The sequence below is a fragment of the Branchiostoma belcheri genome, unplaced genomic scaffold (assembly GCF_001625305.1).
Source record: "Branchiostoma belcheri isolate BF01 breed outbred unplaced genomic scaffold, Haploidv18h27 scaffold125, whole genome shotgun sequence".
Taxonomy (NCBI): domain Eukaryota; kingdom Metazoa; phylum Chordata; class Leptocardii; order Amphioxiformes; family Branchiostomatidae; genus Branchiostoma; species Branchiostoma belcheri.
The window spans coordinates 477,801-493,866 of NW_017802658.1; the positions used below are offsets into that span (position 1 = coordinate 477,801).

Genomic DNA, 16,066 nt, shown 5'->3' on the forward strand with positions numbered 1-16,066 from the left:
CAAGGCATAACACACAAGTCTTTACTTACCAAGCCAGGTAAAAATCATGATAAGATATTGAAAGACTTTGTCACAACCCTATCTCAGGTTGATACAAAGGCTTTTCTCTTAACCTAAAGTGTACTGAAGTAGCCAATTCTTTACAATACAATTGGTTACAAGGCTAAGAAGCAGGGAGAGGGTTAATGTATCCATCTAACATCTGTGTCCATAATATCACCAGGGTCCATAATATCGCCACCTTGAGAAACAGTGTGCTTAAAGATATTTCTACTGCAACATACCCTAGGTATGTACATTTGAGGTGTGCAGGAGTGCATACCAAAAGTATGTTGCAGTAAAAATATCTTTAAGCACACTGTTTCTCAAGGTGGCGATATTATGGACCCTGGTGATATTATGGACACAGATGTTACGTAGTATACATGTAGATGACTACATAAACTGAAAGATGAAGCAGTACTGGACTTGTTTACTACTTTATATTTCTGTGCTGCCAGACACTTGATATCTTTAACCTCCAAAGAATTTTAGGCATTGTAGAAATTGCGGTGCTGAACTAGTTAAGTGAGCAGGGATTATGGGGAACATAGTTTAATCTCATCTCACTAGAACATCCTGTCAGTGTCACTAATGAAGTATAGTTTAAGAATCTCAAAAACATTCAAAATTGTCCAAAACAATAAGTTATTATGTCGCATGTCAATAACAGTAAATTGTTATGTTTACTTTGCAGTTATGAGCTACAACATATCTCTTATGAATGCAGCATTTAGACCAGAGCTCCTGTACATGTGTATAAGCACAACACTGCTACATTGTATTTTCCTTTCTGCAGCAAAATAGCAAAATCGTTCAGTTGTTTGACAGAAAATGGAGTAGGGGAGGAGAGTCACGGTGCTTTATCAACCTCTAATTACTGTTTGACAGCCAAGTAAGAGATTACTCTTTCAGCTGACACGTACTGGGGGTCAGTGACACTTTTTGAAGGTCAAAGATGACGTTCATGGGGAGGGGGGCACCATGGAAGGGTGTGCCATGCATGCACTACAGCACGATGACCTTTTTTAACTACTAAATGTTATGACTCATCACCACAGGCTTTATTCCTGACATTTAACGTTCGTTCACAAGCATATGGCTTCTGTAGTTGAAGGTCAGGTATATATCTCCCTTGTGGGTTGGGTTGGGGGGGGCTCCATTAAATGTTTGCTTACAAATATGCATGGATGACCTTCACTGTCATTACTGAAACATCTGCAAGGTCATACTGTTGCCTCATTGGACATTGAACCCATGATTATCAGGGCAAGGGCAAAAGAACACGGGTCACTGAACTCGATTACATGGTTTACATGCATGATTGAAGGAAGGTGTACTTTGAGCTTGTTGACTTGCATATGCATTGCATAGAGGCAAAGATTTGCTACAATGTTGAGCAGGGGTGCCAGAGGATACAGTGCAATTTTACGGAATACAGTGCAATTTTACTAGGAAACAGTGCAATTTTAAGGAATACTGTGCAATGGTATTAGTTTTCAGTGCAATTTTACTAGTATACAGTACAATTTGCTAGTAATATATACTAATATGATTCCACCGTATTCTGTGTATTCTGTAAAATTGCACTGTATACTAATACGATTGCTCTTTATTCCGTAAAATTGTACAGTATACTAAATACGACTGTACTGTATTCCATAAAATTGCACTGTATTCTGTAAAATTGCACTGTATACTCTGGCACCCCTGTTGAGGTGACATCTAGCCTGGGTGCCATCCTAGTATACTTGTTAACCAGGACACCAAACACCAAGAAAAGCAGCACAAACATTCTTTGTTGACAATGATTTTGATTTATTTTCTATCATGACCATCTACCCCTCTGTATCCTTTATACACATATTCTATATGATTATTTACAAGTCTGTACAATCTCAGTTTCCTCTTATTACAGGGAAACATTGCCCTTCTTGTCACATAGTGACTTATAAATAAGAAAACAAGGCAGTGCCTGTGCTGCACATTGACAAAGAAAAAATTGCAGCTTGCGCACAAAAAAAGGTGATGCACTGTGCAAGAAAATACATTATTGCATACAATGTTTAAATATACCGCAATGGAGCTCAGCGCATGAGATTTTATCCATGGAAAGACACTGAGAGTTTGGAAAATTTGATTAACTCAAAGTCCAATACATCAACAACTAGAAGTTACATGTATATACACAACATAGAGAGACACATACTTTTACAATTGACATGTGAAACATTTCTGCACATTAAACATGTCAAAACACAAGGTTATGAAGTTAATAAGACTTTACAAAGCTTTCCATACATTGAGTGACTTTCTCTAAAAAAATAAGTTATTACTTCGATCCTACTACTACCTTTGCACCAATATAGGATTAATTTTTAACCATCTTTCCACATTAGTACTGGTAACCTGTCATTGAAACTAAAGTTTCTCTTTATGGTATACTGTTCACCTGAAATTAACCCTACCCTTGCTGTATACTTAACTAACGTACTAGTAACTGCAGCAGGGTGAAGGTTAAACTTCTACTGATGTCCTGCATCTTTAAGTTACTCATTATTCTTCTATATCACATTCTGCGCAGAAAACAATCACAAAAGTAAAGGCATTGCAGTGTGATTTTGACATGTCATAATGTGCTTGATTTTGTCAACAAAACAGTTATACAAAATAAATACAGGAATTGAATCCTACATACACCTGATTCTATAATCACCTGAGAATTGAATATGTTTCTTTTCAGGATGAAATCAAACTTCTGAAGCAGACAAGGAGGTCAACTTTCAAACAAAAATTCTAACAGAGCTACAAACAGAACATCGGCATCTAGGATACTACCAGTGCAGCAGCAGAAGCATTGGTGTCACTAGTAATTTTGGAATGAACGATTGCTATAAAATGCTTGACAAATTTGCTCGTTTTGTTCGGTATTGCGAAAATACAGATGGTAGTACGAATCAGTCTGTTCTGGTGAAAATACAACCCTTTTCAAATTTGTCTGCAAAATTGCTGAAGCTGGCACTGCAAAATTCAAACATTTTACAGTGTAATATTTCTTTCCATTCATAATATAAACCCAACCCTGTCTTTCCTTCATTCTGATGACCTATGTCAACATCCCATTCATAAAAATAGTCCTCTAGGACAGAGCACAGTACTCAAGACATCACTAATACATTCCCTCTCCTTCCTAGGCACTTTTGCCTTGTAGACACTATCATTCAAGACCTCCTCAGAAGTGACTCCCATAAAGAATTCTTCTTTTCAAAATCCACAGTTCCTTAGTTCGTCTTTCTTTGAGATACAGTTCCTAAGACTGTCCGGCTACTGGCCGTTAAAGTTACAGACTGGTTTTTGTATCCAGCCATGTTCACATGGGTGCTTTTATCTCTCGTATGCGGTTCTGGTTGTTGAGATGTGTGAATCCCCGCTTCAACTGCTCGTAGAACACAAACATCAGGATATTCCACGTTCCCAGACGCATAAATGAAGGAGTAAACCTGGAAAAAAACATAGCCAATTATTCATGGGAATGAACACAAAATGCAACATAGTTAAGGCATTTACCACGATCTGTTCATCTATGGGTTTATAGTGCCTTTACAGTCTTCCAGTAAGATGACAAACTTTTCTTAAAACCTTCCGCTGTTTTCTCAGCAGGGAACAGGGAGAAGGTTAAAAGATCAAGCAAACTATCCATTGTAAATTCCTTCTAAGCTACTAAAATGGCAACTTGTCAACTATATTTGCCTTCAACTATTGGTGACATGCTTTAGTTTAAGAATAACTGCCAAGCGGCACATTTGGAGGTCGGCAGCTTTAGGTGCCAACCTACTTTGCGAGCCGCTACCATTTCGAGTTAAACCCTTTGCGACTATCATGAGGACATGCTTCTATAAACGAAGACTACTGCCAACCTAACACGTTTCCCAGTCCCTCTTGAAACAAACGGTATGCAACATGGTGCCAAAACTGTCAGAGCTCCATATAACATGCACAGCTCACTCATTTTCCAAATTTTGATATCAGCGTGTTGGCAACCCTAAATGTCAATTTGTCCTGACACCTGGGTTCTTAGATTTCTGTCATACCATGATCAGTCACAGAGATATTTGGCTTCAGAAAATTGTTGATAATTCCAAATATCTGGTATCGTTCCAAGTGTTCTACAGCATTGTAGTTCACTGGTGTTAAGGTTATCTGTTCAATATGTATTTATGTTAAGATTCTTGGCAAAGGGCATTGCTAGAGGGTGCTAATTTCATCTCTTTTTTCTACCTCCATGCTAATTTGTACCTACCCTTTGTAGAATGCCAGCGGTCCTCCCTCATAGAACATCTTCAGTGCACAGTCCAGTGCTCCGGTGTACTGTCCTGGTCTGGAATTCATAAATCTGGAGACAAAGAAAATCAACACGGCTATAAGCTTCACCTTAATCTTTGTCTAAGAAAGTCATCTTTGTTTTCAAAGTTGTTTGTACGTCTCTCTATCATTGTGCATTTTCATGTTCTGGACTTAAAGCTAGAGCCACTGGAAACACATACAAAATGGCCCATGGACAAAATGTGCCAACAAGAAACAAAAAATTTTCCTTGACACAACTTCCTGTGTCCTTCTGACCTATTGTTCTGCCTGTCAATCTTCCCCAACCATGTGCTGTCAACCTACTCTCAGATGCACCCCATTTCCTGTGTCTGACTTCTGACCTGGCATTCTGCCTTTCATTTTTTCCACCTATGTCACACACACAAACCCACATGTACAGTTCAGCCACCCAAAACAACACTTCCGAAAGGTTGAACCAAACGATCTGCCTGAGGATGAATCTGTGCCCACCTTGTTTTGACGACGTCTACAGGTGAGGCGACACAGGTGGTGACGAATCCCGTGATGAAGGCAGACGTGAAGTGACAGGGCAGGTTGTCTGTCATCAGGTTCATCCTCAAGATCTCCTCCTTCACCATGTCGTAACACACCAGCTCCGTGGCGTTCACGATGGAGTTCCGAGCAATGTTCGGTCCCGTACCTGAGCAAGATGAAACAATTTGGGCATTGAATATCAACAAGAACAGGCAACGAAGATATTTTGTCCATTTTATTTTGTTTATTGAATTTTGAGATGGCTGGGTGGGCCATTCAACTCGGACAAATTGATTTTTAATGGGCTCAGAGTACAAAAACATTAAAATCGCCAGTATAACAAAGGTCAAGTACAGGTCAAGCGCTTTTGACATTTTTAAGTTCCTGTGGGCATTGTGATCCATTCTAGCTCATTGAACAATAAGTATTGCAAAGTTTCTCCCGTTACCTTTCCACAAGCCTTTGATGCCTTCCTCCACAGCGATGGTCCTGTAGGCGCTCAGGGCCCCGCTGTACCGCTTCTTCCCGCCGAACGGGTTAGCTCCCTCCGCCTGCATGCGCACCTTCACCACATCTGTGGGCTGTGCGCAGGACACCGCCACCGCGCCCGTCGTGATGCCCGCCAGGATTCTGGTCGGCATGGAGGCACCTGGGGAACAGGGGAGGAACGGTCAGTACTCAGTACTTTAGCTTCCTTCACAGACTTGTACGGCGGCGGCGTGCATTTTTTCTGATATGCGATTTTTACACAGGCTACGAAAAGGTAATTTTGCAGCGGAGGGAGTCTCCCTCATTCTCGTAGTCCGTGTAAAATCGTGAATCAGCACTACCCCCCCAAAAAAAGTCTGCGATGGAGGTTAAAGTCCATACGCATGTACACTGGTTGCAACAGAGTTGCCAGAAGTGTAAGATGAAGCTTATTTTAGTTGGTGAAAAAAAGTCAACCAGATCGGTTGAATTACTTCTGTACGGACTGAGCCGGCAAGTTGGCCATCGGGAACCGATTTCCATTTCTTTTTTTTTACCAAAAGAGTTTGGTAGACGCTAGTGAATGATATTAGTGGCTTTTCTTGTGACGTTTGCCGCCAAGTGCAATACTGTGACAAAACTGTCGGCTCCAACGTCTACTGTGCAAGTGAATCAAAGAGAACAGATGCACGTTAGTTAACTGAAAAGGATATTATAATAGTTGTTGACACAAATGAACATAACACGAAGAACAGAACTCACCGTCTTTTTCCCTGCCAATCTGTTTCTGGTAGAAGCTCTTGACGGAGTCGTAGAGTCCGATTCTGATGGAGGCGAAGCTCATCTGTCTGTGGAGTCCGGCCACCAGGCCGCTGTACAGCCCCTTCGGACCCTCCTGCTTCACGATGCAGACGATAATACCGGACAGCCCCCGGTGTTTGGCGTTGAACGGGCCGGCGGCCATGTCGAACTGAGCCGCCATGGTGCTGGTACAGAGGGTGGTCAGGCGAGGGGCGGTGGTTGCGGCCGCCGCGCTACCCTCTCCCTGGATCTGAAAACGTGGCGCCAGAATGTTTTCGGTCACAGTGACCAAAAGAAAGGAAAGTAACCTAACCAGCGCCCGCCCTGAAATTATCATGTTTTTTTTCTGTCTCTGGCAAACAAAAACAAAAAAGGCTGGAAAGAAAAAATTCCCTCCACCATAAACTGCGCATGCCTAGAACTGCAGAGGGATGCTCTCCAGTCCTATCCTGCACATGCGCATTGTTACGGACGCTCTCAAAGCCTGCAGAGAGGAAGTTATAGAAAGAAAAATCGTGCTAGATGGCGTCGTGCTAGATGACAGGTTGCTATAGCGACGATCCTTGCCTCCATTCCTTCCCATCATGCTCTCAGTCTCTACCACCACCACCGTGAGGTTACTATCCCATCATGCAGTGGATCGCCGCCATCTTGTTCTACCATGCTTGTTGGTTCTACCCTCCCTGTGAACAAAGAAACAAGCCGAACAAAGTCGTTAGTAAGGGAGAAAAATATACTGTCAAACACACACACAAAAGCTGCTGCTTTTTTTCCCAAGGATGTCTCCAGCAATCTGTAGTTAACAGTTGTACATATTATCCCCGAGTCGGCAACTTTGTAAATACTTGGACTCTACCACTCAAACAATATGTATTTCATAAATGTAAGCACATATTATTGTTATTGTATTTGGATTGTAATATGTATTTTATGTATGTATAACGTTTCTTCCTACTCCCCAGGGTGTCCCTTAACAATAGTCTCTGACTAGTTGGGACACCCTGGCTTCTTTGTAAGCCAAATAAATAAAAAAAAAAAAAAAAATAAATCTGTAGTTGCCAAGCACAATATATAGTGGTATAAATAACAAATCTGTTCCAGTTATTGTGGGTTTTCTTTTCTAGAAATGTCGAGAGATGAGTGCACAGTCTGGTGTCATCCTTGGTGCGTATACCTACCATGCAGCAACCAAGCAGAGCATGCGGAAACACTGGTCCAATACCTTTGCATCATGTGGCTATAGCTAGCAGGCCAAATTGTTCTCTATCGTGACATGTTATAAACGTGTATCAACCTCACCGAGCTGTATGAAGCGCTAGCAGCAAAGAAACAACTTTTTCAAGAGTCCTTTCAAAGTTTGAAGCATATTCGGCACCATTTCATGTTCATTTTTTTCCATATCTTTTTTCAAGTGGATTAACTTTAGCAAGTTAAGCGAATTAGTTCCCTGCTGATCGTTTTTTTTTTTCTTTTCTTATGGTAGGTTTTCGGTGAGGTTGATATCACTTTAATCTTAAGTCATAACAGCCATTTCCTTACCTGCAGACGAACTTTCGCCGTGTCCAATGGAAACGTGATGCTGTCAGCTATACAGGCGGCAAACCCTGCGCTCAGGAACCGCACCCCGACCGTAGGGGGCTGGTCCAGTGGCTTGAATCCGATGCCCATGGTTTCACACGACGCTGGTGCTTCGATTAGTAGACTAGTTGAGAAGCTGTAGCTTTTTCACCTTTTGCGACAGTTGAGGTAGAGATGCAATTGCACGAACTGTGTTTTGTACTGGAAATGGGGATACAAAATTCAACTTCAATCTGTTGGCCAAATTGCCCTGAAATTCAAGAAGTATTTTCCTCACACTTCTGCAGTAACAATAAGAATACATCAAAGAGACATGTTCCAGACTAAAGCTGTAAAAAAAGAATTCGAAGTTGTGAGATACTGTAAAAATCCAACGCAACTCACCAGAAAGTTTGAGCTTTCGTTATAAGGTAGAACGTTGTTGTGTTCTTGAAGGCTGAACGCGTTTGCTCCGTCTAGCGGTATCACTTATATTGCAGAGAAGACAGACGGTAAAGCTTCGAACCATAATCCTGCAGAAACAGAGTTGTGTCAGGTTAGAAACAAGATTTGTGTAGAATTGATTAGAAAACGTACCATATTCTAAAACACACTGTGCCAAATCGCTATGTGACGATAGCAGCGCCGCCTAGCGCCGCCTATCGGACCGGTAGGTATTGCAGTTCTCAGAAGGTCAACAACCTGTTCCTGTGACGTGATGTAACGCTTGTACTAAAGTAAACCCAAATCCATTTGATTGCGCCTGTTTATGGAAGTGGCGACCAAAGTCCAGTGATCGCCTGATCGGAGACAAAGGTTTGAGTAAACATTCCCGCCCAGATTCGCTAACAGAGAGTTGATGACAGGTGGCTGATTAAAGGAAATTTCCGCTGACCTCCCAGGGTTCATGACAGCATTAAACTAACAAGATATGAGGTCTATGTCGCTGTCAGCAAAAATGGTAGAAAGCGAGGGGTGAAGGGGAGGGCAATGACCCTGATATTGTGCCTGCAGTACACCATTTGGCCGCCGGGGGCGTTACTCAATCTTCCAGTGTCCCTAGTGATGATCTCCAAGCAGATGTTGTGAAGACTGTCACGTTTTCTGACATGCGACCCTTCAAATCAAAGGTATATGTGGGAAAACGCCATACGTCAGCTTAGATACACGGGAGAGGATGTTTCAGTCTTAGCCTATACAAGAAACACATGTACAGGTACATCACTTGATTGTAAGAAATCAAACTGACTTCGCAAATTGCGATGGCGTCGTCAGGAAAATTTACAGATGAACAGTGAACAGCTCCACCGGGGCTCGTATCTTGAAATTTCCTTGGATTAAAACAGGTTGGATGGGACGATTTCGTTTCGCGCCATAACATGTGGTAATACATGTACCTGCCATAATCAGTCGACCTCATTCTGTCAGACGATATTTGATTCGATTCTCCATGGCAACAATGACGTCATGTCTCACCATTTGGACAACAGGTGCAAACCTATTGAAGGACTGAGGGATTTTCAACATTCAACTACCAATGAAAAAAAATCAATGCTAGATACTGTTCTTACCAAAGTTTTCCATTTTTGGGGGGTGCAGTGTAACAGTATCTAGAATCTAGAATGCCTACTTTTTGTCATCAGAAAAGCAAATAGGATTTGTTTTCAACGGTTTTTGAAAAGTTGCCTAGTCTTTTGGTAGAGCAACTTATACATTTTCAAAAACAGTGACGGTTACTGTTATTACGGTAGCTACAATCCTCTGACCCGCGCCAAAGACGCATTCCGACACAAACCAACAGGATCAGATAAAAGACTGCACCGGTTACCGCAGTACACTGACCTAGAAATATCTAGGACACACGCGGCAGTACATGCTGGATCATGCTGCCTACTTGGATGATGAAACCACTCGGACCCGCCCCGCCTTCAAACCAAAAGAATGCTGCTGCGGTGTTTATATTTTGTCTACCTCTTTCCTCATGACCCCAATAAAGACTAAAAAGTGGCCAGCAGGCCGATCTGAGCACAAGTAAAGCCTCAAACAAAATCTCATTTAGAAAGAGTCTAGAAATCTGGGGTAGCATTGAGAACTAGCCCAGTAGGTACGAGTTTGAGTCCATTATAAAGTTTATAAGATTCAGTAAGACAGGTCTATTTAGGTACAGTTTTACGAATATTGCCGTCATAATGTTCGGAGCGACTAGCAATCATCTTGGAAGTATAAAGCTAGTTACAGGCAGTGCCTTGTACATGCACTACGTGCGCAGCGTTTCTTGTTTATCATTCATCTATCCACTTGCTAGAGCCACTTCAACTCGTTGGGCACGATCAGTGGGATAATTGCAGTCATTACTGCAGATTTACAAGCCAATGCAGTGGCAAATTGATGGACTCTGTAGAAAACGGGGATAATTCCCAAAAGTAACACCCACAGATTTGCACCTAATTGCCTGCCTTTCGTGCAATCTTTTGAAAATCAAGATAAAATCATGGCGCACAGCTATTTTCTGTTTTTCCGTTCATAAGCTTTGGACCACCTACGCGTTGTCTTTCGATCTAGAGTAGAGATGACATTTTCCATGGCGAAATCAAATTACACCGGTGAAAAGCGAGTAGGATTATCGTAAGTAGGTTGGTGGCTGCGGCTGCCTAAATGAAACAAAATTGCACTGAGAAAAACGATGAAAAAAAATAACAGCGCAAGATTACGCATAAAGAAACTCCTTGCCTACATGATAGAAGATATTACTCTACTTAACTCTTACCTTCAATTTGTTCAACTGAAGTTCGAGCACCAAATATCTTCGATCTTATAAGCTGTACCCTCGTTCAAACCAGCGTACCGAACGCACGTCACTACCCTGACCATAAAAACCGGCTCGGGCGAGATCTGCAGACCGTTTCTGGAAATAACTACGTCAAGGTCCGATATTCGGGAGGTCGCCACAAGTCTCATGTTACATATCAAATGACAAACATGACGGAAAACAGTGTGAATACTGTCTGAAGCTTGTCTGACTAGTATGATAATAAGAAAAAAGCAAACAAATGATCCGATGTAGTGTGTATAATTTAAACTTGATTTTGTCTCCACTCAACTGGCAAATTATAGGAGCGACCGCAGAAAAATGTAGGATGATGCAACACGCCACTAGCCCTGGGCTTTCTGTGCAGTGTCATCTATAGAGATGTCACTAGTCATAAACCATCGCTGTAAAGTAATAAAGCACATGTAAATTCTCTCTTCCTTAGTTCCTACCTTTTTTCCCTCTTATCCTTATCAATTGCTGCATCTAAAAAGGTCCCTAGATGTTCGACCCAGCCACCCAACAGTGCCCCTAATTATTTCCACCTTTTATTTGCATACGGGCACACCTAAAAAGACTTCCAGTCGACCGATTTAAACCGCGCCCAAAGTATGACCCAACAAAACTCACTCCGCGAAAAAAAAACACTTCTAACAATTGTTTATCGGTGACGAAAACGACAAAAGAATGGGATCAGGCGAGTACTGAGTCATGTTTCCTGGTTGACGGTTTGCCCTAGTTGGACACAGGACGGAAACCAGTGTTTAGTTGCCACGAGTTCCACGAAAAAAAAACACCCACGGGCCCCCGAAGCTAGACTATCAGTCATACTGAGATCATGAGCCGCATGCAAGCCACTTCGCGCTAGCCGTGTTGTTTTGGACAGACGCCCAAAGAAATATGAGAAAACAACAATGCCCCTCCCCACAGCCGTTGGTTTTAGTTCCCACAGCCGTTGGTCTAAAACCCTTCAAAAATAACAGCGCTGTACACGATTGAATGACAAGAAGTGAATTGTGCAAAGTAAATTTTCTGAAAGAACATTTAGCTGCGCAATTATGCGTAGCCAGCCACCGGGCCGAATAGGTTCTAGAACAAGGCGCAAAAAAATTACACAAAACCACGCAATTAATTTCGGAAATGATCATATTGCAGTTTAGAATGATTTCTTGTGGAATATTCCACCAAGAAGCGGCTAGAAAGGCATATACAGGGGAAAAAAGATGCCCATAGGAAAAGATGATGCAACCGCGGCGCAACCTTGGGCGCGCTGGTGCCAACCGGTGGCGAGCGCCGCACAACCGGCGCCCGGGCAAACAACGACAAATTCACCGGTAGAAACCGACCAAAATACGATCTACTTACACACAGTGGTAGAAATGTACCTCAGGTAGTAGTCTGGCAGAAATTATTAGGAAAAGGTAGCAAGAGGAGAGCATAAATACCTGCTTTTTGGTGCTGGACCCGCTGGAAATATAACTGCTTTTCGGTCGGCTGTGGGGCTACGTGCACTGGCGTGACGAGGGTGTGATTATCTCCTGACCAATCACAGCGCTGAATTTGGTAGGTGTGTCACAGGCAGCCAATCACATGACGATCCGCGGCCACCACCTCCAATTATGCATCCTTATTTGGCAACTGGCTAGGTGGCTGACGTAAGGACTGTGTGACCAATCAGAGCCCCTTATTTTGAAGGTGTGTCAGAAAATAGACCAATCAGAGTTCGTTATACGGCCAACGCCTCCCGACAGCCCACATAATTTATATGTTTATGACGTCATAATCCTGTTCTCCGCCAGCGACAAGCTGTTTACTAGTCATGGGACCGGGAATCGAACCCGTGACTCGGACTAAACACCTCATGATGTCAACAGATGTGAATCAAAACAATACCAGTGGCGCTCGGGGCGAAATCAACAAAGCCTCAAAACACGTAACGTACATTCCCGCTTCCGTACCAAGAAAACAGGTTGTTCGATTTTCTGTCAACTCATTGTGATTGTAACGTTCGGATTAGCAAACTATGATTTGCCTGTCATTCCATACTGAATGTGAACATCTAAAGTTTTATATCTGTAGTAATGTTATAATAGTACATATGTCAGCTTCTCTTATCATATAATTCTCACAAGGAAAGTGACCATGTGTAGAATGTGTCCTTGAGGCTCCGTTGTTATGTTGACTTATTGATCTTTACACGCGCCCTTCCCCCCCAAAAGGTCACAACCTGTTGGGGAGGGGGGTGATTAACACGGGACGAGTCTATTACGTAGGTTCTGACGCTTGTATCGGGAAAGTCTTCGTCTCCTTGTTTGTATGCAGTGTGTGGAACACATGACAACATAATACACCTGAGCTTATGAAGCTTACAAGTTATCGTAAGGCTTTTTCAGAAATGAAAGAGAGTGAGCTGGTGTGATAGTGATCAACTGACTACATCCTGGGCAGCTCCAGTAGTTACAGATTACTAGGCTGGTGAGCTCTCACATCGTTCGAATGGAGAAAATGTTTCTATAGGGCTTATTCACCACAGATTGTCACGTGACTCTCCCCCTGGCGTCCGCCATTTTGGGGCTATCGCTATGCAATGCTATGCAAACTCTTGGCGATACTATTGTGTATTTTGGGCCACAATCTACGTTTTGGACACTCTTCTTGTTAGTAACATTGTCCTTGGGGTTGTTCTGGCTCCGTGTCCACTTTTCATGTTGTCAAGATTGGCTTTTCAGTCTTTCTTTGCTGATCAGAAATCGGTGTGTTTAATCCTGGCGCGGCGTACGGGGCTGTACATGTACATGTAGATTTAAACGTGGGTAGCCATGAACACGGTAAAATGTTGGACTCGGAGCTACCTGTCCCTTTACTCTGTGGTAAATGTCCATGTAGAACTGGGCACTGGCAACTTGTAACACTCACCTTGTCCAGCCACAGTCGCGGCAGTGCGGACTGAGGATGGCGGCCGATGGCCCCGCATTTGTTTGTTATTATCCAGACACAGTCCGGGGCTGTTCCAAAATAGCGACCTTTTGCGTATCCCGACTACAACGTACTTGTCACCACGCAACTGCATGTCCCACAACACTCTCTACACATCCTGATACAACGCTTCCAGACTCTTAGAGGGTTTGAACCGATGTTGTGTGTAAAAACTTCGGCCCAGTACCAAATACGAAGCTAAGTCGCGTCAATGGACTCCGCTGGCGGTAGACGCCGTCTCGATCTCAGACTGATCAAAACTCAACAAAAACGGGTCAATCCCAACAGATTTTATTTTGTTCCAGTAACGAGAGGTATGAGTGGTGGTAAACTCTTCGTGTAATAGGACAAAGGACAGTTTACCTAACGTTTGTCGGCCATTTCAATGCTTGGAAACTCGCTGTAGGCGCTGTAGCCCCAAAATGGCGTCGCACGGGACATGAGGGGTCGTGACGTCATGATGACGTGTGGTGAATAAGCTCTATTAATATTGCCATCTGCTACATTCCATGTCCCGTGACGAACCATGAGATACAACCAAAACAAAACAATCTGGGTCACAGATGACCCTTATTGTCATCCTCCTCCACAACAACTTTGACAGAAGATAACACGTTTCATGTTTGACATTATGTATAAGCTACAACATGTTTATAAATATCGATAATACGATCGAAGGGGAAAGCCCAAAGTAAAAGATGATCTGCAAAAATGCAGAATTTGACATGTCCCCGTTGTGAGTAGTTGGCTATCCCGCCGTTTAGCCATATACAATTGAACATTACACTTCGAATTCGACGGAAGAAAACGTTGATATTGTCTTCAGCTAGGGTGCCATCCTCCGTTTGGTTCTCCTGTTCCAAACTCCGTACGGAGGATGGCACCAGACGACCCTTACGTAGACTGTAGAGCCAGCTAGTGTAAATTCCTCGCTCGGTAGGGCTCACGTAGCTGGGCTAGGGCTCACGTACTGTCTCTGAATGTTTTATACTTGACATTTGAAGTATGCTTTACTTGACTCATGAACTAGATCATAGTGGATGTATGTTAGGGGTCATGACGCCGTCCACATGCCGTGCCTCGTGAGGGACTGTGCTGCAGGACCAAAACAAACCGATCCGGGTCACACATGTGTCTCATGTGGCATTTATTTTTATCCGACATAACAACAGACAGTAACAGCTGCAACCTGCAACAAGTGTCTGTGGGTATTCCAGTTCAAAAATCGCAACTACAATAGTAAAAAAACATGTATATCTAACGGAGAAGCTTTTGAAAATAGTACTTAAAAATCTAAAACTCTGAACAACATTTAGAAGCAATGAAATAATATATATAATTACACATTGGGCTTGTCCAATACTACTATTTGGGCTATTCTTCAGGTGCCTGGGGACGAGAATACTTGTTTTAGAATATTTAAAAGCCAAAAGGTAAACACTGACGTACGAGACCAGTCTTGGTGACGTCATGATGGTGACGTCACAGAGCGGTTCGACAGGAATGGAACATATCACGACTCTTTTCAGAAAAAAAAAAAGAACTATGCAAACGTGACTTTATTTTGGGACCAAAGTTACAAAACTATGCCTAAAATAACCAAAAACTTTTACCAAGCATTTCAATTCAACAAACCGTTGCTCTCTTAAACTTATTCAACTAAGTAGCCGTGCAGGGCCCCTCTTATGCCTCCTTCAGAAGTTTTGCTGTGTCACGTCTCGGATGCTTGAATCGTAACAGTACGGTATGGTCAATAACACTGTTTTTTTGACTACGTTTCCCACACTACATGTAACGTTACCACTATTTCTGCTATTCTGCATAAGTTCCTTGACTACCGCAGTGGCAATTGTATAGGTAACTTTCACGTTATTCCATCTATACGGCGGCATGTAGGCACCAAATCCGGTTTGACAAGCTTTAATTAACTCACCACAAAAACATTGACATTTGTTGTTTCCATCAGCTGTACACACGCGTTATCATTTCGGCCAATCAGATTTGTGGGTGTGTTGCCGATTTTAGCCAATCAAGAGCGAGAACGTGGACGACGCCCCCGGCGAGCCCCCAGTAACAGTGTCTATATATAGCTACATTTTGGACGTTGTTATTCCAACACAATAAAGTGTTCAGAAGAATGTGGAACTGTTTGCTTTGTAGAGTCCTGAAGTCTTGAATACATAGACATGCTCTGTGGTCTGTTGGTCGGTATGAATTACATGCAGTTACATGACAGAAAAGCTTAATCTCCAAGCAGATCCCTTTCGGTGTCAAAAAGACAGTTGGTGGGGGTAGCGATAAAAAAAAAACACACACAGACAAAAAAACGGCCATGTATAAAAAGGTAACGATCATTCCCCCACAACCTTTGCTTGGAGAGTAAGAAAAGCTCTTCTTTACCCAATGTTAGATATCTAGGATACGTGTCATCCTGGTTAGTATACGTATACGTCTACTCTCCAAGCAGAGGTAGGGTCGCTCGGTATTTTGGCAGTATTTTCGCGTTTTTAATACGTCTTTCTACTTTTACGGTTTTTTTTGGTCTTCCTCCCTTAC

General features: G+C 42.6%; 1 protein-coding gene across 3 annotated transcripts; it reads right to left on the minus strand.

Annotated features, from left to right (window-relative positions):
* Positions 1 to 2,956: 2,956 nt before the first annotated feature.
* On the minus strand, positions 2,957 to 12,088 carry LOC109463389 (mitochondrial uncoupling protein 2-like). Of its 3 annotated transcripts, none has more exons than XM_019760185.1 (8): positions 11,980 to 12,088; positions 8,131 to 8,258; positions 7,708 to 7,947; positions 6,130 to 6,418; positions 5,348 to 5,548; positions 4,876 to 5,065; positions 4,340 to 4,432; positions 2,957 to 3,539 (listed from the first exon to the last, which is right to left on the minus strand). In XM_019760185.1, the coding sequence occupies exons 3-8, from the start codon at positions 7,834 to 7,836 to the stop codon at positions 3,410 to 3,412; spliced, it is 1,032 nt and encodes a 343-aa protein (XP_019615744.1). In that variant the 5' UTR covers positions 7,837 to 7,947; positions 8,131 to 8,258; positions 11,980 to 12,088; the 3' UTR covers positions 2,957 to 3,409. The 3 variants fall into 3 exon arrangements, with proteins under 3 accessions (XP_019615744.1, XP_019615745.1, XP_019615746.1); XM_019760186.1 differs by lacking the exon at positions 11,980 to 12,088 and adding an exon at positions 11,900 to 11,973; XM_019760187.1 differs by lacking the exon at positions 11,980 to 12,088 and adding an exon at positions 10,493 to 10,602.
* Between the last annotated feature and the right edge of the window lie 3,978 nt (positions 12,089 to 16,066).

Coding starts and splice junctions, on each gene's coding strand:
- LOC109463389 (XM_019760185.1), bottom strand. CDS start 7,836: ATGGGCATCGGATTCAAGCCACTGGACCAGCCCCCTACGGTCGGGGTG. Junction 5,549..6,129: donor GATTGGCAGGGAAAAAGACG/GTGAGTTCTGTT, acceptor CCTGTTCCCCAG/GTGCCTCCATGCCGACCAGA. Junction 5,066..5,347: donor CATCAAAGGCTTGTGGAAAG/GTAACGGGAGAA, acceptor CATCTTGCTCAG/GTACGGGACCGAACATTGCT.